The sequence below is a fragment of the Thermobia domestica genome, chromosome 7 (genome assembly GCF_964235325.1).
Source record: "Thermobia domestica chromosome 7, izTheDome1.hap1.1, whole genome shotgun sequence".
Lineage (NCBI taxonomy): Eukaryota > Metazoa > Arthropoda > Insecta > Zygentoma > Lepismatidae > Thermobia > Thermobia domestica.
In genome coordinates, this window is record NC_137460.1 from 50,331,396 (window position 1) to 50,356,562 (window position 25,167).

The following is a 25,167-nucleotide window of genomic DNA, read 5'->3' on the forward strand; positions in this document are numbered from 1 at the left end:
TTAAAGCAGAATCCAAACCGCTTCTCGGCTTACATCCTAGAGAAATTGTCCATTTGGACACGAAACCAGGACTAATTGGTCATAAATGCGATTGCCGACTCACTCACGAAGGACTCCTGATGAAAATACGTTGTACTGATCTTTACATAGGCCTATTTGTTAATATAATTGTCAAGAGTCATTTCAAAAGGGCAAAAAGATAAACATTTACATAAGTAAAGACATTATACAGAATGATATATAAATCGGGAAACTCCCGCCTTAGCCATTGGGAAAATCCTGTTATTACTTTAAATGTACTTGTATGTAAAATTTTAAGGTCAACGTATCATAATCACTACGTTAAAACGGAGGTATTAAATTACAAATTTGATATGTAGATATTCAATAAAATTAAAACAAAGTCAAATCCAAGCTGATGTTGGAAGCTACGTAGGCAGTTGATAAATTTTGCCAATTTCTATCAATATATTTAAGCAACCTTGGCTTCTTTATAAAACAACAGGCATTCATTCAAGTAGAAATATATATTTTGGTTTTATTTCGAATGTTTAGGCTTAACACCCTTATGAAATACCAAGGTTATCACAGAGAAGACTTTCGCTTAGAGGGACACCTCGAATCGCTACTTAGTTTACACTTGAAGGATGGGTTGTGGTTCGACCGAGAATTGAACACGGGACCCCTTGATTAAAATGTGAAAAGTAGATAAACGTAATGCGGATGGTTTGATATGTGGAAACGTCACCATGAAGTTCACACGATTTAAAGCACTTTTTTAACCAGCCAACGCTGTTATAGCGTCTGCTGATAATGTAAATCTGATAGGGGATGATAGGAAAACAACAAAGACATGCACATTCCAATCAAACTTTTCTGCTCTTCAGGTTCATGTTCAGCCAGTTAGATCGTATTGACAGTACCATTGTGTTCGTTGATTGGAATTGTGGATGTCCCTTTCCAGCACTGAGGCTATATAGGAAGTAGAATCTGAACTATATGAGTTCCACTGGGAAAGAAATTATCGTAGATCCTAGTTTGAAATTAATGTATACTTGAACAGAAAATATTTAGTTGAGTAACTATTAACTTTATGAAATCCTAGTTTTGAGCAACCCTGTTGTAGTTAAAATCACAGTACGTGAAATGTGAAGTACTATATGAAATTTCTTTTCATTTCCCGTAGGTCTCCGAAGAATGATGGACCAAGTGTATAATACGCTTCCAGATGATAGACCAGTGACTTCCATAGCTGTTGTTGAAGATCCTGACAAGTGTCCGCCTGGCTTTGTGGTGGTACGTTACTTACAGATTATTATTGCTTAATGTATTGTGAGAAATTTCTGGATGTGATTACGTGGATAAGAAAGAACAAAGCAGTCTGATGATTTCTAAAACAGGGTTTCTACTGGTCAGGGAAGTCAGGGAAAATGATGCAGGTCAGGGAAATCAGGGAAAATGATGCAGGTCAGAGAAGTCAGGAAAATGGTACAGGTCAATGAAGATCAGGGGAAAAAGCTAGAAATACGGGGAAATTTTATAAATTTATTTTTTTCTAACATTAATTATACACTAATATCAGCTTAGCGAACCATTAATGATTACAGTATGGGACGTTGCAGATATTTTTATGGGTGGTAAGTGGAATGTACGTATGAGCAATTGCTTATTATTTGTCTCTATGGAATAAATATTCTCATATACAAATATTCACAGTTATTTATTCCTTATTTATATATCAACGTCATCCGACACCTGTCACGAAAGTCAGGGAATTTCCTGCCAAATGTCAGGGAGAACTCAGGGAAATAGATTTATCCAGATCAGTAGGAACGCTGTTAAATATTTTTGGTTTCGAGCGACGTAGATGAAGAAAATATACCGTTTAGTGTATCCGGACCAAATTTTTAGCTCAAAGCTCTCGAGGGCAATTTCGAATTTTTTTGATACCCCTAAAATAAGGATAGTTTGCTGAAAACAATACAATGATATTCTCCGGAAAACAGCACGAATTATTTTAGTAAGTGTAGGATCTTGTATCACTTCAGGATCGAATTCAGTGATTCAGAAGGAGTGAAAAAAATGCAAGAAAGGACCGAACTTCGAATTATGGTAGTGGTTAACGCATCAACACGTTAAGCCGGAGCCCCGGTTATATATACAGTGGCCCAAAAGTAGGTATACACCCCTGCATTGATCAAATATAACATTCTAGCTTATGAGTTTATTTGCTTCGGCTGTTCCGAGCTTAAGATATAAGTAGAAACACATTAAGAACAAATAATAAAGAAACTAAGTCTACCTGATGGATAACAATAAGAAATGATATAAAATGCAGTACGGTCCTGTATACCTACTTTTGGATCACCCTATATATATATATATATATATATATAACAATTATGTGTATTTCATTAACAACTTAATACACCGAGTAAACACTTTGTGGGGGACAAACGCAGTGTGCGTGGGTTTTCTCGGGGATCTCCCGTTTCGTCCTTTTTTATTCATTCCATCCATTTCTCATCATCACCGTCTCCTTTAGCCTAGCCAGCATAGCCGCAGGACGTAAAACTGAAGGATTTCATTTTATTTTTTTCTAATATACGATATAAGTAATTTTTCAAAGAAAAAAAAATCTAGAATGTTTAGTTTACTCTTGGGAGTTTTTTTTTTTCGGACAACTTTCTTAAAAAACAACTAAGTCGATTTTGTTCATATTTCATAAATAGATAATTCATTGATAGCCCTACAAGAACGTCGTTACTAAATATGTTGATTATGTTCATAATTTTTTTTTTTTTTTTATAGATACTCCGGTTGCTCTCCGAGTTTGTTTATACCTTACTTCCAAATACCTGTAAAAACACGATGAGAAATAATTGCTAATTCTAAGTATATAAGATATATATAATGAATAATTAGATATAAACGTTCATACCTTGTATCCGGGGATTAATAAAGAAATCTCAGCTGTAGTTCTGAACAAAGGAAATTTAGGTGAAACATGATCTTGCATTTCATAAAAAAAATCATTAAACAGACAAAACTAGAATTTATTTAAACATTTGCACATTCAGTCTTTACAATAGTTCATTTTCTACAATATTATCAATCTCCTTAAGATCAAGAAAATATTTACCTAGCTGTAAAAAAACGGCCACACATTTTTTTTTTTTTTTTCGCACATAGCGCTGGCTGCTCTTCTATTGTTCGTCAGCTCTGGTAAACTTGGAAGACAAGAAAACATGTAAATTTTATTTTTTATTTTTTTAAAGGATACATTTATCATTTCTACATCAACCGGCAAACAAGTTAAATTAACAAAAAATTGGCTACTTACCAATGAACCCTCCCTTAAAAAATTTAAAGATTTTGACGTTTCGGAACTCTCAGCTGGTTCCTTCCTCAGCGGCAAGGTAAAAAGGATTAAAACTGAAAGGAGATAAAAGGAATAAAACCAGAAATACATACCACTATATAGAAGTAAGGCAGGTGTTTACCGCGTCCATTGCGAATGTGATTCCTCATACATTGGCCAAACTAAACGTAATATTAACACGCGTGTGAAGGAGCATGTTAGACAATCAAAAAAGTCACAAAAAGAAGACATGTCGGGTTTAGCACTTCATCTAAAACAACATTCACATAGTATAAAACAGGTTAAGGTAATAAGTTCAGCAAAATCAAAAAAACAACGGGAAATTAAAGAGTCGTTCTTTATTCATAAATACAAACCTGCATTGAACCTTGATACTGGCAACATTGATCGAACTTGGGTACCTACCTTTAATGCATACTTTGGATCTGGCAATAGTGGCCTAACCTAGACACCACGTTCTTTTTTATTCAGTTCATTCTTTTTTTCACTCTGCTCTGTTCATCTCAGGATCTTTTTTGTACGTTACTTTTATATAGTGGTATGCATTCAAGTTATATGAAGACAAACTTGTAGTTTTCATTCACATTGTTACAAGAGTTCACCCTTTGTAAATATAACACAGCGTGATAGTTACGATTCTTGTTTGTAGGTAAAGCCTAGAACTTCATAAACTGTGCTTCTAACCAAATGTGAGTTTGTTTGTGGTCGGATCACAGAATAACCACTGAACCGGTTAAAATGATGTTTGGCATGATTATCAGTCTTAGGCCTCCCGAGGATCTTGCGATGTTGAATTGACAACCTTCGCCATGGAAGTGAGGGAAAGATGGGAAGGGATGACGTAAAAATAATCGAAACGACCTATATTAGTGTCCAATCCATAATTTTCTGGGTCGCTGAGACAATCCCTATGACGTAAATTTTGGAATGGAAAGGTATGACATGTAAAAATAATCGAAAACGACTGATGTTAGGATTAGGAACCAGATTTCTGAGCTTTTGGCATTTATAACCATGTTAGCCCGTCACATATGAGGATGACCCCTCGGCGATCACACTATTCGGGGAATTCAGGAGTAAGGAAGGAAGCAGTCTGGGACCATTATTGTAGATACAATCCTGGCGTTTGCGTGGTGTGAATGAGAAAAATCAGAAAAACCTCACTCGTGTTGGCTGACCTGAAAAAAACTTTTACACTTTTTCGACCTAGTGATTCCACCGAGTATCGAACCCGAGACCGCTCGCACCAAAGGCGAGAGCGTTAGCGACTGCACTATGCGGAGCCCCAAGACCGATGTTAATGTCTAATCCATAGTTTTCGGGGTCACTGAAATGAATAATGGCACTCTCTATATCTTTTAAGTGCAAGGTTAACTCTTATTGGCACGGGGGTGAGGTGATGGGAAGGGTGACATTAAGAATTTTTGTCATTTCAGTTTCATTGAAATATGCATCCCAAGAGGGAGAGAGGTTTAAATACTTCCTATAAATAATGATCGACGGAAGGTCATTTGAGCTAGTTTATCCTATCTACAATCTTAAATTACGTTTATTATTCTAGGTGTCACGGACACATGATCAAGATTCTGATGCAGACTTGTGGAAGGATGGCTTCTTTGGACGCAAAATTACTAGATATTTGTGTCTATCTAAAACAGAGGGACTAGCTGATTACATAGTTGAAAGTATAGCTATAATAAATGATAAAGAAATCCCACCTGAGGGATTTTCTCTGCTTTCACGAACTACTGATTCAGGTAAGTTGTATAATTAGTATTCATATATAGAAGGTCTGTCCAAAAAGAAACCAGCTTTCTAAATACAGGGTGAGCGCAGAAACAGTCCCAGGTTTCAAATTAGTGTAAATTTAATATGCGAAGGAATATTTTGCTGAAATTTTGAACAGTGATACATAAACTCAAAAAGTTTTTGTAGCAATAATTGAAATCACAAATACTCGATGTGCGTGCCACCTGTAACGCGTGAAATATCGCGGCGGTAATCTAGCTTCAACCACACGTTGTGAAACATATCCGGTGTGATGGAGTTGACAGCATCACTGATGCGTTCTTGGAGATCGTTCAGAGTTGCGGGTAGTGGAGGTGCATACACTTTGTCCTTCACAAATCCCCACAGAAAGAAGTCTCAAACAGTGAGGTCAGGTGATCTTGGAGGCCACTTGCAAAGAACTTGATCATTGACTCCTGAGCGCCCTATCTATCGGTTTGGGAAGTTCTCTTTTAGAAAACTGCGTACAGCACGATGCCAATGTGGCGGCGCTCCGTCTTGTTGTAGAACGAAGTCGTTTATCTCTGCATTACTAAGTTACGGAATCAACCAGTTACGTAGCAATGCTAAGTAACTTTCACCTGTAATTGTTTGTTCCTGAAAGAAGAACGGACCGTGCACCCGACGCTCTGATACTGCACAAAAACATTGATTTTTGGTGAGTCACGTTCCACATTTACAGTTACATTAGGATTCTGGGTTCTCCATATCCTTACATTGTGTCTATTCACCTTTCCACTTAAGTGAAATGTCGCCTCATCGCTGAAAATGATCTTCGTCAGAAAGTTTTCGTCGTCCTCCATGAAATTTTGCATAATCTCACAGAACTCACTGCGCTTTACCTTATCTTTTGGGTATAACTTCTGAACCAACTGCAGTCAGTACGGGTAACACCGCAAACGCTTGCGTAAGATCTTGCTTACTGTTGTTTGTGGCATCTGCAACTCTCTGCTAGCTTTACTTGTAGACTTCTGTGGGCTGTGTACGAAGGCTGCTCTTACGCGCTCCACAGTTTCCTCGGAGACTGGACGTGGCCTGAAGGTCCTTTTCTTTGATCACAAATGCACCCCGTCTCAATAAACGTTCTATGCCACTTCACAATGGATTTTTGTGTGGGTGGATCAGCATTAAATTGTCGTTTGAAATCACGCTGCACTCTCACAAAACTGCTTGTTTTTGCAAATTGTAAAATGCATCAGCTTCGTTGCTGTGGGGTGAACGCCATTTTCGATGTTACTGCCTTCTAGCTGCCCTGGTCAGAACTAGGATCCTGAAAAGATAGATGGGAAAATACTTTGAGTTTACTGAGCTCTGTACAAAATTTCATGTAAATATTCAATTAAATGTTAATTATATGGCACTTTAAAATCAGGTACTGTTTCTGTGCTCACACTGTATAATGCTACTTACCGTTTGTGGAAGTTATTCAGATTTTCTCTCTTTGAAAATAGTTTTCACCACTTACGCATTCTAGAATTCACTTTTTGGAGTTTTATCTCTTCTGTGGATTGGAAACTGTGACCTTTCAAGGTGGATTTCAACTTAAGGAATAGAAAGAAGTCTGAAGGTATCAAATCAGGTGAGTAACTCCCTAATAAAGAGCGTCGAGTAGCTAGGAGCACAGTCATGGTGAAGAATCCATGTTCCATCTTTCCATGCTTCCAGTCTCTTCTTCCACGCAGCTCCCCTCAAACGCTTCATTATGTGTAAATAATATTCTTTGTTGATGGTTTGACTATGTGGGACGTACTCATAATATGCAACATCACAAGAATCAAAGAAAGCGATAAGCAACACTTTAATGTCGAAGCAATTTGCATGTAAATTTTTTTAGGTCTCGGTGAAGATTTTTCCACCCATCGGGATGACTTTGCCTTTCAAGCTATATGTTTTATTCAAGAAGCTATCGTCTTCGTTTACACGACTCAAAAGGTCTTCAGAGATTTCCATACGTGTTTCTTTTTGTTCATTTATGTGCAACCGTAGAACAAACTTTGAAATCAGACTATGCATGGTCAGTTTTCCAACTAAGATCACATGATAGGACTATTTACTGATTACTTCTTCAGCTATTTCACGTACGGTCAGACGACGATTTTCCACTACAATATCGCGCACTATATGAACGTCAACGTCATCACATAATATTGATTGGCGTCAAGATTTTGCCTCGTGTTCGAAAGGGTTCTTCTTGTTTGGAAACATTAAAATTACTCATAACATTGGACTCCGCTCATATATTTTTCCCATACACTTCTTGCAACATTTTCAGAGTTTCTGTCATTTTTGTAATGCCGCAAAATCTTCATAGGTACGAAACACATCGCAGTCTCACAACTACACAAGGCAGACTAATGCAGTTACCGTTGAAATATTTGGGAAGAATCCCATTACATGGTCTGGCAAGCATAAAGTGAAGAACAGTTTCTTTCATCGTATATTTTGAAAGATTGGTTTCTTTGTGGACAGACCTCGTATATGAATAAGTCCCAACTAATTTCAACCTTCATTCTGAGTGTGCTTTTAATTTTTCTCCAACTAGTACAACCTAGTAGAACTACACCGTAATCTGTATCAAGGAAATATAATGTCTATTTCTTAAAGACTTATAAATCAGAAATAAGTTTATATATGATTGTCATACAGTTAATAATTCGTTATGAAAATTTTTGAACAGATAAATTGAGAATTATCCAGACTAGTTTTTAAGTTCAAGAAGTAGAATTGCATCTTATAACTAATACTTGATCAGATAATGAGTGAAATAATTTTAGCATATAATTACTAAAAGTTAATTAATAACTTCATGAACCAATAGATGCGTTTGGATTATTATATATATATGTTTATTTACCGTTGTTTTTCAAAAAATGTAAGAAATTGGTTACCGAAGTTATTACTTTTTTTAAGTTTGTATTTTCTACGAAGTTCAGTTCCTTGGAAACTGTATCCTACAGAAAGTTACTCAGTCACTCGAGACCTACTAACTAGTTGAGTGATTACCACACATATGTTCTTTGCTGCTTCCATGTTCGACCTGTAATAATTATAATGTGAAAGTGTCAGTCCGATCTTCCTGCTAACAGGGTTTGTTTTGTTAACTATACGAAAAGCGACTTTTTACAGTACTTCACACTCCTTGTTGCACGTAATGGAAAATACTAAAGGAAATTATTATTTCTGGACCAAGGTCAGAAATATGGTACAGATGTAAAATAAATAAAACTAAATGTAGTAATGTTTTCTGGTTCATGATAGGAAGTGAGAATGCACATTTTTTAAAATTAAATTTACTTTATGGTTTTATTGTGATCAATATTGTGGATATGCTGCTAGTTATTTTTTATTGACAATATGTGTACCATCATATGTTACTATACATACATTTTATGTATATTCAAATTGCAACTACTACTACTTATCTTTCTACGAAAATTTTATTTATGTTTGACTAGAATATCAGCTGACAAATTTACAGCCATCGACAAGTTCGTTATTCAAATGTTGATTGGCACCGATTTTTCCTTACATTCTTTTGTATGTCTGTTTGTTTGAATAGCGTAGTATGACCAAAACGCCTTAAATCACGTTGTTGTGTAACTGAGGAGAACTTACGTCACTTGAAAGTATACAAAAATATGTAAAAGTTTAGGTTATACACATCAGTATTTTGTCAGTACCTTCTTGAAGATAGTATCAATGTTGTCATACAATGTAATACTACAAAATTTTCTACGTAGGTTTGACATTTTATTGAATGTGATACCCGTACTATTTTTGGTACAAACTTATTATCTATACCAAGTATTGAAAATGAAGATAAGGCTCAAGAGAAAAGGATTTCGTTCTCATTATGGCCTTGTTTATTATTTAGATTCTAAAATTTTGCACTTAAATATGGATTCAAGGTCTCACTCAAATCTAAAAATCTAGGAAAGTCATTAACGGACTACTTAAAGTACTGCGTGGATGATACGGTAAATTTGGGCATATACAAAGTCGGATTTGATTGTGATCAAACATATCTGCATGATGAAGAGAGATATAAATATTAGGACCACAGTGGGTTAGGTCCCAGCTCGCGCTAAGTAAACTTTAAGGTGGACAAACATCGTATGGGTGTTTATTCTCGGTGTTCTCTCGTTTCCTTCCACTTCATTCATTCCATCATTTCATTCATTATCATTACCATCTCGACCAGTCTTGGTGCATAATCGTGGGACATTAAATTAAAACAAATGTAGACACTAGGACAATAGGGAGGCCAAAGATGATAATGCTGCTGTATCAGAGCTATCACAACATCTGTATGTGCAGCCGCATCCATGCTAATCTATGGATTTCATTACAAACGTAAAGATTTTACGTAAAGTGCATTTCGTGGTGGAAAGATTCGTATTTAAATCGTATTTCATCAGCACAAAGTATTCAAAATAAAACTCAGATAAAGGCAAAAGTAACGACCAATAGTCTCCTTTTTCTGGGTTAGTGGTTGTTAATCTTAACATAAATGTACCAGACCTTATTTGTTTTAGATAAACAATGGGATTTTAATCAATTCAATTGACAAACAATGATATAAGCAATTTCGTTAATTCAATTAAGCATTAAAAATACCATGGAAATTATGTTCAATAAAATATTAATTTTGGGATTAATCAGCATTTGAAGAACAGACCTGTCGGTAGCTGTAATCAATCAAGGATAAATAGATTTACGCAACAAAGTAAGAAGTTTTAATATTCACTATGTATATCATTATTGTTATTTTTGTATCTTTATAAAGACCAGAAAGCCTGGAGAAAACGTCAGTTGTGCTACAGGTTAACAAATCGAAACAAGGCATCGTCTGCGGTGACCGACATCATAGTATTGAGTCGGATGAAAAAAGCTCCACTTGGATTTTGTCTAGCGGGGTAAGTTGTGTTGTTATGGATACTTTTATGTAGTAATATTTGGTCTAGGAATTAATTCGTGCGGTTGGTACGCACACATTGAAGCTGTAGTACAAACACAAAATACATAAATACCTTAAGAAAAATATTGTCAATCGCTAGCCACCACTTTCGCCCATCTGTCAGGCAATGTACGGATTCCGTGGCGAAAGAAGTCCTCATCCTTGGAAGCGATCCAGTCAGAGACCCATGTTTCGATATCTTCTGAAGAAGTAAACCGCTGTCCAATCAAATCGTTGTTCATGCAATCGAACAAGTAGTAGTCCGAAGGAGCAACGTCTGGTGAATACGGCGGGTGGGGTAAAACTTCCCATCCGACATTTTCTAAATAGGTTTTGACCGGTTTTGCGACATGTGGGCGAGCGTTATCATGTTGAACAATAAGTTTATCATGTCTGTTCTCCCATTCTGGTCGTGTTCTGGCCAGAGCTTGCTTCAAACGCATTAATTGTCGTCAATAACGTTCTCCATTCATAGTTTCACCCGGTTGCAGCAGCTCATAGTACACCACACCTTTCATATCCCACCATATGCACAGCATAACCTTTGCACAGTGAATATCTCGTTTTGGTTGTGATGGACCTGGTTCACCTGGTTTCACCCAGGCCTTTTTTCGTTTAGGGTTCTCGTAATGGATCCACTTCTCATCACCCGTAATAATTCGATGCAGAAACCCCTTTCTGCTCTGTCGTTGAAGCAGCAATTCGCAAATGGTTTTTCGTCTTTCAACGTCTCTGTCTTTCAATTCATGTGGAACCCAATGTGACATCTTTTGAATCATTCCCATGGCTTTCAAGCGTTTGGAGACTGTTGTTTGATCAACGCCTAATGCTGCTGCAAGTTGTTCCTGCGTTTGACACGAATCCTGCTCGAGCAATGCTGTCAATTCTTCGTCTTGAAATTTGTTTGGCTGTCCAGCTCGCTCTTGGTCTGCCAAGCCGAAATCACCACTTCTAAACCGTGCAAACCACTTCTGACACGTTCGCTCAGCTAGAGCATGGTCACCATACACTTCCACCAAAATACGATGACTTTCAGTCGCACTTTTCTGCATGTTAAAGTAATGCAGCAGGCCACCCCGCAAATACACTTTATCAGGCACAAATTGCTCCATGTTCACTTAACTACAAACTGGTGTTGTTGACGCTTTAATCCACTGCCCTATACTACGAACGATACGCGGTGACAGCGGTTTGCAACACATGTGTGGATACACGGAACTGTGGGACGCTCCGTTCGTTGCGCCATCTCTTGTCCAACCGCACGAATTAATTCCTAGACCAAATAAGTAATGCAGTAAAGAAGTATAGTATCCTTCTATAGTTTATACCATTTATAAAAGATTCTGCCCATCCAGTAGATTTTATTCCTTCCTTCGTCGTAGCATCTTTTTTTTTTTTTTTTCTTACTATTATAAATATTTTAATTTAATACATCACGATTATATACTGAGACTAATGGAGACAGTGATGATGAAAAGGGTGATAATTGTGGAATAAAGGAAGTGGGGCAAAACTTGAGAACCTCGAGAAAACCAATGCATTTGGTGTTCATCCACCGCAAAAGGTCATTTGGCGCGGAGTGGGATCGAACGAGCGATTCCACGCATTAGAAATGAACTTTTTAACCTTGAGCTACCGCGGCCACTTTATTGTTATTTTGTCTGTCGACAGGTTCTAGAATTGGTGAGAATATATTTCTTTTCTTTCTTAGGTTCGGGGCTGGAAATATTTTTTTCATGTTTCTCGATCTTCAGCTTCATTGTTTAACTCTCAGTATTTTTTTTTTTTTTTTCAAATCATTGATCGTTTCTTCTTCTTACTTCCGTATTCCTTCGTTATGAAGAAGACAATATCTTCGCAAGATGTGTCCAGTCCAGTTGGCCTTACGAAAGATGCTGGCTAAAATCCTCTTCTTCTTTCCCACCCGTTTTACATCATTGTCATTTCTCTGTTCATTTTGGGGGGCGCGGTGGCTCAGTGGTAGAGCGTTCACCTCTGGTGCTTGGGGTCCCGGGTTCGATCCCAGCCCCCGCCAAGTGAACTTTGTGGTGGACAAACATCGTGCTCGTGGGTTTTCTCGGGGTACTCCCGTTTCCTCCCACTTGTTTCATTCCACCATTTCACTCATCTCTCATTATCACCGTCTCCTTTAGCCTAACCGGCATAACCGTGGGACGTAAAACTTACAGATTTCATTTCTCTGTTCATTTTATCTTCTTCATTTTCCTTCAACACCACATCGAACTTTTCTACATATTTTTTCTCGAACTTCCGTAATGTCTAAATCTCCGAACCAAACAATGGAATACTCCATATATTTTCTTTCTTAGTCCAATGTTAAGCGTGCTAGTTAGAAGTGATCTTTCTCTTTGGCTACGGTAATTCTTAACCTGATCTCTTTGGTACAGTAAGCGTTTCTCATAAAAAATAAATAAGTAAATATAAAAACTTCCCAGGTATTTGAATTGATCGACCTCTCCAGCCTGTCTTTGTTCTACTCTGATCCATAAGGATTTGTTTCCACGGGATATCCTAAATGACTTTCGACTTTTCGATGTTGATTTCCATTTCATATTGTTTCCCGGTGTCAGCTGTTTTATCCGTCATCTCCTGTACTCTTTCTTCGCCGCTAACTATAATAATCGTGTTATCCGCGTACGTTGTCAATGATATGCCCTCCAATCTTGAAATCTACTTCCATTATTGCTTCCTTCATTAAGCATTCCCTGTAAACGTTGAATAATTGAGATGACATCCTACATCCTTGTGTGTCTTCTCTCTTAATCTCCACAGTATTGGTTTCTTGATTCAAGCGTAACTTTATCCTTTGTCCTGTGTACAGGTTTCGAATCAATCGACAATCACTCCAGAGGACCCCGATTATTTTGTATTAGTTGGTATCTTCCGAAGTTCACCCGTCGCGTTCGTTTTGATCTCTTCTTTGACGGGTACCTTTGAGGCCCATTTTTAGCTTTGGGAAGAACCAAACGTTCCTTGGTGATAAACTATTTTTAAGGCTATCAGAGTCTTTGAAACTTATTTTCCCCCGTTTGCACATGAACTTGATGGTTGAACCTTGCTCGATCTCTGAAATTGAACCAATTGATCATTACACGTACTTCCCCGTTGTTCAGCTACAACGTATTTGCTGCTTATTAAGACGTGTTGTCACTTGTTAGATTCATAAGCAGGTAACCTAACTGAACTGTACAAGATTCATTGTAATTGCATCAAAAATGTCAAAAGTACAACAACATTCCAGGAACTTTTTGACTGCTCTTCGTACATATACATTCAATATCGATATTGGAGATAATTAAGAAGAGGAAAATAAACTTATTTGATTATAATGCAAAAATAACTACAATATTATTTCAGAAAAAGAAAATCTCTAAGTATTATGATAAGTGGATGGAAAAAGAGGGGAGAAAGATTATTTCAGTTGATAGATAATTCTTTCATCAGGACGAAGCAGTTAGTGAGGTACCATTGAGCATGGAAACTTGTAAGTACACCAGTGATGCGGAATGTTTATGTACACTCATGTCCAAAATTATTGTCGCATGTCTATAAATATGTTGTTGTAGGAATATAATTTGATAACGAATTCGCCCGGTATTTCTTACAATGTTAGTATGTGTATAATCGGCAAATACATGTATGTGGCAAATTTCATGTCAAAAGAGCAGTAAATTGGAACAATAAAATGAAAATAAAACTTTTTTGTCCATTTAGCAACATTTTGTTTTATTCATTCTAATTTTCGTATTTATAATTCTTTTCCTATGAAATTTACCACAAATATACATTTCCCGATTATACACATAGTATCAGTATTAAAAGTACCCTGCAAAATCATTATCAAATTATATCCTTACAAGAAGACAGTTATAGATATGCGACAATAATTTTGGACATGAGTGTACAATGACAAAAATTAATTAATACCTTGAATGAGGGAGAGGGGCCGATATATATATAATCTTTATATAACTTAATGATTGTTTTATACATGATACATGAAATAATGCAAGTTAATAATAGTTTAACGCTAAAGAACTACTAAAAAAATACTAACCTTGAAAATTTGTTAACTTTTTAAGTATAAAAATGCATGGATATATTTTGAGTTCCGTATTTATTATTTAATTCTAAAAGTATTTGTCAACATGATAGAAAAAAGTGCGAAATTGCAAAGTAACATGAGTAGAATGATATAGTAAGATAATATCTTTACTCATTTTCATTGTATTCGTGTTATTGTTAGTTCTTTACCTTTTGATCATCTTGTCAGCAATACTATGAGTAAATCGACTATTAATTTTTATACTTAAGGAGTCAACAAATTTTCAAGAGTACTATTAACTACGGATTTTTATTATTATTATTTCAGTGAAATTAATGGGCTCACTCTTTGCTTCAAAACTGGTCCTGCCATAAAAAAGGATTCTCCAGGGTCCGGTAATCTAGGGTACAGGTTAGTTATGATTATAGCCATGTAGCTTTAAACTCCAATAACACTGAAATCAATAACAGGCTTTCCAATGCTCCTGTATTTCGTATATATTTAACGAAACCTCCTATATTTCTGTTGCATTGCTACTTCCACTTGTGAAAGTAACATAAGGAAATAAGGTGTGGATGGTTGAAGGGCCTTTTGTCTCCACAGTAGGGTGGTTGAATGGAGACTTCTGTGTTTCGTCCTTTCCTGCTTATTGTCTAAAGATAATTACACCAAACAATATAGTTAGCGCAAAAGGTACTCATACACCTACAAGAGTCATATTCTTATTCATTAAAAAGTTCTATGGAGTAGTGATTTTAATGATAATAAATAATTTATTTAGGTGTATCAAAACTTTTTGCACTAACTGTGGCAAATAATTGTAGAATGTGTTACACTTAGTCAGATCTTGCCTTAAAAACGCCAGCTGCAGAATGTTTACATTTTAGATTTAATTTACATTTCATTTAGATTTTGGAGACATATACTTACAAACACTGATTTTCTGATGTAGATCCTTTTTTCACTTTCCTTATGGTCGTTGCTTAGTACTGGCACATACGAAAACACTAAGAAACTCGTATAAAATTTTTCAACGAGATAATTACCCATTTAGTTATATTTAGAGTCGCATGCATATTCATATAACAATTGGTGTAATTTCCATGTGATTTTTTTTTCATTCATTTTTTTATTTCTACTATTGGATAATTGAAGTGTTCCGTTTTCACAGCTTCACAAAACCTCCTATATTTTTTCGTCGTGATTTCCTATATTTTTTTCATTAGCATTGAACGCCTGCAATAATTATATATATATAATATGAAAGAATTACTGGGATGAAATAGTGGAAGGAAAGGAAGAAACTCCGTAAAACTCAAGGATCCGACTTAAGATTGAATTCGGGATCTTCGTACCTGAGATAGACACTGTAACTCTGAACCAGCTTTGCTGTATCTTAAGTGCAAATTAGTTTCTCATCATCGGATCTTGTGTCTTTAGTTTACTCTCTGATTTGTTAGCATCTTCAAGTAAAATGTAATGTTGGTACCCATAATATATTTACCTAGATAATGAAAACTAGTTACAAGAAAGGAGTACATAGTCGAAAGTTATGTTGGAAAGAAAGAAAGAAAGAAAAGATAAAATGTAAGTCCGCGACATTTCAGACATACTGTCTAACTTTATAATGCTCCCTCTGAAAAGTCTTACAGAAATATTTGTACTCCGCGAGAGACTTCAGTTCTTGGTGTCTTCTGACAAACACATTTACTTGATGTCATATCATTATGAATCATCAGGAAAGATTCTCGAAATCACAGAAATATACTTTATAAATTTCTGGATGCTTTCCCTTAACATCTTTGTTAATGGAACCTAGCATATTCTGAATAGTTTTCCTTTTGACACTAGACAGAACATATAACATATCATTGGAAAATGAGACATGTAAGAAAACACTATGGTGGTCGATGTAGATGTGCTTAGTTTTTCGCCTCCTTTGAATCCAGTTTTGCATTTACTAGATTTAGTCGGCTTGGTATGAGCTATAGGAAGCTCAGTTTGTTAACATAACAAATTTAGTTCAATGTATTGCCCCTTCCACTGACGCTGAGACGTTCACAGGTTGAACATTGAAATGAAATTTTTTAATTTAGCATCCACAAATATATTTTGGAAAAGGCGGTAGTAAGTCCAAGTGGAGATTGAACAGTGATGAATTGAAACTCGGAATACTCGAAGGAAATTCACTGACACAACATTCGTTCACCTCAAGGACAAAATCTTATCAAGACATAAGCTTGTATCGCTGTTTTTATTATTATTTATTTTATTTTATTTTATTTTAATCCAGTATCAAAATAAAAGATTGTATGTGTCACGCAGGGTTGGCTAGTTTAAAACCAATGTGTGTTTTAAGGTATAAACTAAAAATAAAAATAAATAAATTTAAAGGCAAAAAAAGCCACAAATCATGAAAACCTTATGGTGACGTTTCCACATGTCTCAGGCCATCTACAAAATCTTTTCTCAGACATTACAAACCCTGGAAATATGAATGTAAATGATTTATTGAAATCAAAAGTATTTTCTGCATATGTACAGTATATGTATGAATGGTTCAGGGCCAGAGTGAACTCAAATGATTCATACCTTTATTAACTTCTTCCATTTAAATTGAATTAGCCACTGTATTTCTGACTCGGTGAACTAACTTGAACTAAACTAGATCTTCTGTATCCTTTTAAAATTGACGGTTTATTTTAATGATGGGTACAGTGATTTCACCTGTTGAATTGTGTATCATTTGTATTTATAAAGTGACTCTTAAAATATTCACAATTATCCAAGATCAGTAATACGTATTTCTATCAGGTATCCTCCGTGGATGAGTCTGTTGATGCCTTCGTAATTAAGTGGTCTCAAGGGGCTAGATGGAGGACAGATTGTTTCGGGTGCAAATCGGATCCCACTTTAAACTGTAGGTCCCGTCCTTCATAACCTCGCTGTTGCATAAGGACGTTAAGGCCAACCAAACTTATTTCTATCCATGTTTCTAAATAAATAATAAAACATATATATTTAAACAACAACAAAAAAGGAAAAAGAAGGAAAACAACTGATTTAAATCGAAAATAAACTTTTTAAATATGGTTTTTGCCAACCCTGGTGTCATGTATAATAATAACTTACATGTAACTCGCTAGCAAAAATACATAATATCCTCCAACATTTTTTTTTTTTTTTAATAGAAAATATAGGAGTGAGTGGTGGATCAATTTCAGTACAGTTTTGTAACTTAGAGAAAGAAATCATGTCTTCTTTGAGTTACAGGCATATCTTCACAAGAAACTGTGTCCATTTTGAAGTTACTGAGAAATTTGCTTTTATTTATAAATTGGAGAGTTTCCTTGTTTTCAAAACCGCAATCTACTGAGCATTTGTTACGAAGTATTTTGCTTTCGCCGTATTGAAAGAATCTTTTAATGTTTAATGGCGGAAATTTTGATCTATGCATCAATAACTTTGGAATCTAGTTTTAGTTCAAATTGCGATGGTCTGCCTTTAATGATTTCTTAGTTTTTCTTGGAATACCTGACTTTTTATTCAGGGAAACAAAAGACATCATCTCTTAACATCTTTATATTTAAAAAAGTAAAATATAGAAAATGTTTCAAAACCCTCCCCGTTGGTCTAGTGCAGCGTTTCCCAACCTTTTTGAACTTGCGGCACACTACAGGTGTAACTTGAATCCTCGCGGCACACCCATATATATATTATTACTATTATTATTTGTAAATATAAAATATCGTGGTATTTTCGTGATTACTGATATTCTTCTTACAAACAAGAAAGCTGGATCACTGATTTTTTTTTTCCCGTGGTAAATCAATATGCTTATTTTTCATTCTACTTGTAAAATAGAAAACCATTGCAATGAAATATAGGACTCGGGTTTTTAAAAACCCACTTTCTCTTTCGAAAACTCTATCTAACCTTTAACTAAAAGGAAAGATCTCTAAATAACGAACAAATAAATAAATATACTTTTAAAACACAAATGTAGGTAATTTGTATGCATGTTTACTTTGTTGAATATATTGAATTATATGTTAAAATTTCAAGTTACGAAATAGTCTGCAACAATAAAGAAGCAATAATGGTCATGACAATGATAAATACATTTTTCAACATTAAAAATGTACAGAAAAGTAACACAGTATGAAATTTAAAATTGTAGATTTATAGTAGAGGTTCATAGTAATGTGAAATACAAATATACATTTTTCCCTATGTCTTGCAATTTGGTTCCTATAAAATTAATAATTTGTTTCGATTTCCTCGCGGCACACCAGCGGCCCATTCGCGGCACACCGGTTGGGAAACGCTGGTCTAGTGGCTAGCACGCGTGCCTTTGGTCTACGTGATCCCGGGTTCGATTCCCGGTGGAGAGCACAAAGAATTTAATTACAGTCATTCACTTTCATTACGTATCCACCTCCTTTAGCCTATACGGCATAACTGTAGTACGTTAAATAATAATAATAATAATAATAAAGATTCAAGTCTTCTCTCTCATCTTTTTCAGTGTGTATTATACCACTGCGCCGCTAAACTTATGACATGGTAGAAGGATTTTTCGCCTTAGAAAATCCCGTAAATCGAACGAGATAGTTTTTAAAACCGAAATTATATTTTCAAGTTTATAATTGTCAGTACAGTCGGAGCATATTTCCAGTGCACAAACATTCGACAAATCACTTTCCTACTTAGTAACAGCTTTTTTCAAGAGGAACATTTTTAAATTTTTCTCCAGTATAACGAAAGTGTGGAATGAAATTAAATTACAGGATTTTTATGAGTGAAAAGTCACTGCATCATTTCATAAGTTTAGCAGCGCAGCGAAAAAAAATGACGAGGGAAGCCTTAAAACAGTTTCTGTTGAAAAAATAATAATAATAATAATACAGATATATTAAAGTCTTTGTCTTTTTCATATTAAATATGCATAGTATACGAAGATGATTCAGAAAGTAATATCTCCAGTGTTATACCTTTATTTGTGCTTGTGACAGATAGCACCGATACAGGTATCAGTGGAAAGCTTGTAATGTCAGCTGCAAATGGTGGGATCATTTTTCAACATAGTCCTCATTACGGGCAATACATTTGCGCCAACACGGAAACAAGGTTTTTCATGTCGTCGGCGAAGAATTGTGGTGGCTGTTGGCGACACCATTGCTGAACTGCTGCTTCCACCTCTGCGTTGCAACTGTAGATTTGGCCCCGAAGGTAATCCTTAATTTTGTGGAAGAACCAAAAGTCGCAGGGCGCAAGATGCGGACTATAGGCAGGATGAAGCAGAATATCAACAAACACTTTACCAGCAGGTGTAACAACTTTGATTTTTTTCCGGAGGAGAGCACGTGTGGTGTTACACCATTGATTGACGCTTCTTTTCCGGATCGTAATAGTGTATCCACGACTCGTCGTCGGCGATGAATGTTTCTGGACGGAGAAACTTCCGCAGTCAGAAATTCAATGACAGCCCGCTGTTTTAACCGGACGTCACCACTTAATGCCATAGATTGCTCCATTACTCGAGAACGAGAACAAGATAGGAAGGTAAAACAAGTGACATTCTATAGATTAAACATTACTGCATTAATGATAAAAAGTTCAGAGTGTTTGCAGTACTATTGGCCAAGTAGTGGGCTTGGAGGCATTACTTTCTGAATCACCATCGTAGCATAATAATAATTCCATCTTTTTGTCTAAGACAGCTCGGGGCATATTAACGGCCTAGTTGTTTTTCCTATCGTATCGTTATATTTTGATTGTGTATTTGAAAACTTGTTTAATCATGTTAAATAGAAATTATTTTCGCTTTTCAGCTTGACGCCAAATAATCCATATAGAGGCTCTATTGACGCAAGCGTTTCTCCTCCTCCGACTGCTGCTACAAATGGTGGAATGTATCCTTCACTAAACAATGAGAACTTAGCGCCACGGCGACCATCTCGCCCAGCTCCTAAACCACCGGCGCCACCAATTCCTTCTCCTGAAGCTTCTCGCACTTATGGAACATTAGCGTCTTTTAATGGTATGTCGGATAATTTTTTGTTGAACAAATATATCTTATTTCATACTGGAGTAAGTAGGATATATTGTTAGGAAAGCCGTGGACCATAGTTCTGAAAATTGCAGTACCCTTTGGGGAGTTCTTGTTCGAAATAAATTGTCAGTGATTAATGCATTTGTGCGTTGGTGGAATACAGAAGGTTAAGTCGCGTATATCTGGCTAATTTTGAACTCAAAATTACGTTAGGAAAAGCCACGACGCCAACATCTTTTGCCATCAGTTTGATTCCCGTGTGTTTTGGCGATAGCCCTGGACTGCAGCTTGTATTGTAGAAGGCTTCTACCATGCATAAGAAGTTGATTCTTCTGTTATCCTCATTACAGGATTCTCATAGCCTCCGGAGAATGGTGACACGACATGAGGAAAGTGCTTTCTTCAAGAGAACAAATTCGCAGAAATCCATAGGGTTTACATGTGGTTAACTTCACCGGTATGTCCTCAATTGGAAAATAGCCTTGATGCCGATGAGTGGTTCCATTCGTTGCAGACAACTATCCGTGAAATGAGATGTATGAGGTTAAACCTTGGTGCAAACTGTCTTGATTTTCTCATTTCCATACAAACGAAGGAAGTCTTCAGTATATGTATCAATATGTGTTGCGCTTAGTGTGCTGAGTTGATTTTACAGTTTTTAGTGTTCACCTGACGATTAGTGAAACGTCCATTACACCATTATCCAGTGACCACCATAACCCATTCAAGAGATTTGTCTTCCAATGACTGATGAATTCTGGAGAGAATTTTCGTGGGCAGAAGTGCAAGTTTGGTGCAAATTTTTATTCAAGCTTCATCCAGTGTAGCGGCGAACTTTACTTCTCATCGGATATATCACTCTGGTAGAGGCGTCTGCGGTTAAGGGGTTTCTCAGGGATTTTATTTGTCGCCCAAGGTGTGGTACACAGCTCTATGATAACACGGATAGCAGTGTGGTCTTCACACGTTGATTGTTTTTCTAGAATATTTGACATAAGTTCTAAGACACAATTCCCGTCACTACACTGCACAGTCGTATTGAACACCCGTTGCTGGGTAAACTAATAACTGAAATCTCGTGATTTTTTTATATATTGATTAATTGTATACTTGATAGTAGTTGATCCTGTGGTGCATCTCTTTTTCTCGCACTGTTTTTAAACTTTAGACAGAAATCTTCGCGTAGAAAAGTACCATCATATACCTTTCCTAAATCCTGTTCTCTGGGAGCTATAATGCACACTTATGATAGCGAAACGGTTCTGCAAGGTTTTAGGTGTGTGTTTACCTTTGAACAACCAACCTGGTACAATCGATACTGTGCGCATGGATGTGGGTTGGAAGTTGAATACATATACGCCACTCAACCTTCTGTAGTAATGAAGAGTTTTTGATTAGAGCGATTCCTGCCAAATCAACATTTTCAAGCAAATTCTACCTTACCTTTCCAGATTTTAATGAAATTTATGCAGTTCTTGGTACCACTGGAAAATGACAAACCGTGATATTGCAGGTTGATATGTTAACTGGTTTCGAAATTACAAGCCTCCCAAAGTTCTCAAATGTGAAGTAAATGAAATTTGTTCAATTGGCATTTGTGACTGACTTAAAGGACTTCAGACGTTGGTTAAGGTGTCATTGTAAAGTTTATAGAAAGAGCTTTCGGATAGTATTAAAACTATAGATTAAAAAAAAAAAAAAAAATCGAAAAATTCAATATATATTAAATAGGACTTACGAATGTATCCCCAGAGTTTTATTTTGGGATAAGCGTGGGATCATTTGTTTCAAAAGTTTCCACTTCCAAACGTGGAGTATAATTTTGTGACACAGAATGAGGTGCATATTTGTAACTGGACCAGTGAGCAAGCCATACAGTTCATCCATTTATAATTTCAGTGACGACGCCAGAGGGAGGGAATGGGCAGGCACCCCTTGGTGACTACGTCTGTCCCCATATATGTGTTATTATAATGTAGGCCACCAAGTAATATACAACTTTCCTTTTTGATATACAAAAGAACAACTTCCTTCAAATATTTTCTTTCCCCCTCTTTTCTTTCCCACAAATTAAAGCTGACATCGTCACTGTTTGAGTGGGCTATAAAAGGGAAACCAAAATAGAGCTTGTCAGTTATTGTATGGCTTATGTACTGCTTCCAGCAGAAACTTATGTTTTTGTGAAACCAATTTAGACCGAAAATGATATACTACTATTCTGATGATCTAGTGTTCAGTGCAAGAATAAAAAGAACTTTTTAAACTTACTTTTGCATACAGGTATTTTGGCATAAAGACTGAATGGTGTTCTGCTTCAACAACTTATAATGAGGTTGGTGACACAGTCAAGAGAGTGGCAGTTCGAGCAAGTCTGTAGCGCATCCATATAATAAGAGCTTTTCATTCCGGCAGATTTTTCATAGGCAGAAGCAGACTTAACTAGAGTTCATTTTACTTTATTAGTCAAGAAAGTTCACAGAATCATCAACGTTCCAACAAGATAGCTTTAACAAAACACAAGCAATTCTTGGAACACAGAAATTTCACGCGTTCATTCCTGCAGCTGCAGATACTCCCAAACTTTTGTCAACGCATTTTCGTATTACTATAGTTGATAGGAGTATACACTCACCAAATTGGACGACAAGCTGGCTGTCGCAGACATAAATGGATACATAACTGCAGCCTATCACAACATATGGTGGCTGGCTAATGTTCTAGGGAAGATTAAGTGAAGGTGACGTTTCTTTATACAGCTGCCTCATCTCCACCGTTTGCATATCCTGGGAAGTTAATGTTTTCTGGATTCATGCGGTGGATGTACTGTGGTAGGTAAACCCTGTGACCCCAACATTCTGGCTATATACATTGCCTGGCGAAGATGCAACAACCAAAAAAGCCTTTCAAGATTTACTCCAAACTAAATTGTGAACAATCCTGAGAATACTTGAACTTCCAAATATGGACAGAAACCTGGTCAGTGTTCTTTTTTGACACTGATATGTTATTAATTTGATTTTATTTCATCCTTTATATATATATATTTGAAAGGTTTTTAAAATATAGCTTTTTGAGAAACAAAAAATTCAAAATTTTGATTTTTTTCAATTTTTTATTTCTATAGTGTTATATACCATTTGAAAACTCTTTCATAAGCTTTAAAGTGACACCTTAACCAACGTCCTAAGTTCTTCAGGTCAGACGCAAATGCCGACCAAACAAATGTTGCTCTCTTAATTTTTGGTAAATTTTGAAAGATTTGGGGGGCTTGTAATTTCGAAACCGGTTGACAAATCAACTTGAGCTTTCCGCTTATTTCACACACTGATAATAGCGATCAGAAAATATCACTGCAGTCTGTAAGGATCGATGCAAAACCATGTGTTGATTTTACATAGAATGGCTTATTGGCAAAAATATGCCATGTGATCTAAATCAAATTACATATTAAACATTTCCGAATTTCGTGAATATTTTAAAGACAGGTAAAAAACAAAGGAAGGTAAGTTAGTCAATGTTTCAAGCTCTTGCCGTGTCAGAATTTTAATTTTCACGATGTTTGCAATGATTTATTCATTTGGTTTACTCTGCTTAAAATAATATGTTTTGTGTATATATACTGCTTGAAATAGTATAAGTTTTGTAATAAAATACATCCATTTCTGTGATACATTGCGAACAACTATTCTTGTGTTTATTTTATATTAATAGTATATTTCATTGCATTTCAGGACTGGAAGGTGTGCCATTTGTATTAAATCCCAAACTTCGAAATGGTGCTCACGGAAATATTGTAAGTTAATTTGTAGATGTGTATATTCCTACGAACTTACGTGTTTTTAACTATTACTGACCTAAAACAGTTGGGAATTTTTGGCGAAAAATAAATAATGTGCTTTCAAATATAATATACTATTATTTGTTTAAACACACGTAAGTCAAGAGTATATTTATTTAGGGAAGCCTGAGGTGTATTTTGAGCAATAGAAAGAAGTAAGAATAATTGGAAGGTAGTGGAAAGCAGACTGTGTTGATTTTTCCATCTTTATTGTATCTAAACCTCTGTCTACATTGAACATTTAAGAGTACGAAACATCAACCTAGCACCTTTTTAAGTTAACGAAACCGTAAAGGTAATAAGACATTGTTTCTCTTGTTGCTTGCTGTTTACCCAGAAACAATGTTCAGAAATCCGATTTGTTGTTTACGGGAGTCAGTGGCGTGCTTCTGTTATTCAGTTCTTGTGAATTCGAGTTAGTATGGTAGAGAATGGCGTATAGAATAAGGGCTGATCTTGCACAATGGTCTGTGCACCCGCCATTTGCAGCTGATTCGTCCTTCATAATCTTGGTGTTGCACAAAGACCCAGTCTCAAACCCAATATGATATTTGCTTCTAATTAACCAGAAAATTATGAATATTTGCTTTTGGATGCGATTAGAAACACTGTCTGACCAGTAACTTGGAGACCCTAAGTTAATAGATCGCTATTTAAGAGTCTATTCACGTTAAAGGGGAAAAACGCGCAAGGCATGAAGAAACCTGTCGCCTCCCACGGGACAGATTTCACAGACTCTTAATAGACGGCTTTGATTGTCCGTGCTATCGCTGTAGTTTTCGAAATGAAATGCTCCTGGCGCGTCTGCGTCATCGGACACACTCATCTGACGCATAGTTATTTTCTGTGGTTATTTTCAAGCCATCCGTATTGTGAGGAGCGTATTGTTCCCCTTAGTATTCAGCACATTCTTGTTGAATGTCTTGAATATTCAGATCTCAGAGAACGTCACGGACTGCCTTGTACTTTACCCGTGCCTTGGGGGATGATGATTGTATTGTTAGCCGGGTATTTCAGTTTGTTGATGATTCAGAGGTTGCTTACATTCTCTGAACTTTTTTAGTTTTATCTTTTATTGCTG

General features: G+C 36.1%; 1 protein-coding gene across 4 annotated transcripts in view; it reads left to right on the top strand.

The window, feature by feature from the left end:
- Positions 1-25,167, top strand: part of Mvb12 (multivesicular body subunit 12-like Mvb12) — a 41,429-nt gene that overhangs the window by 6,788 nt on the left and 9,474 nt on the right. For 3 of the 4 annotated variants that reach the window (XM_081764596.1, XM_081764594.1, XM_081764595.1), the window contains exons 2-7: positions 1,187-1,296; positions 4,944-5,139; positions 9,957-10,086; positions 14,521-14,604; positions 20,028-20,236; positions 23,980-24,041. In XM_081764596.1, coding sequence (XP_081620722.1) covers positions 1,198-1,296; positions 4,944-5,139; positions 9,957-10,086; positions 14,521-14,604; positions 20,028-20,236; positions 23,980-24,041 — 780 coding nt within the window. In that variant the 5' untranslated portion in view covers positions 1,187-1,197. The remainder of the gene's footprint in view (positions 1-1,186; positions 1,297-4,943; positions 5,140-9,956; positions 10,087-14,520; positions 14,605-20,027; positions 20,237-23,979; positions 24,042-25,167) is intronic. The other variant, XM_081764597.1, reaches the window with a different exon arrangement.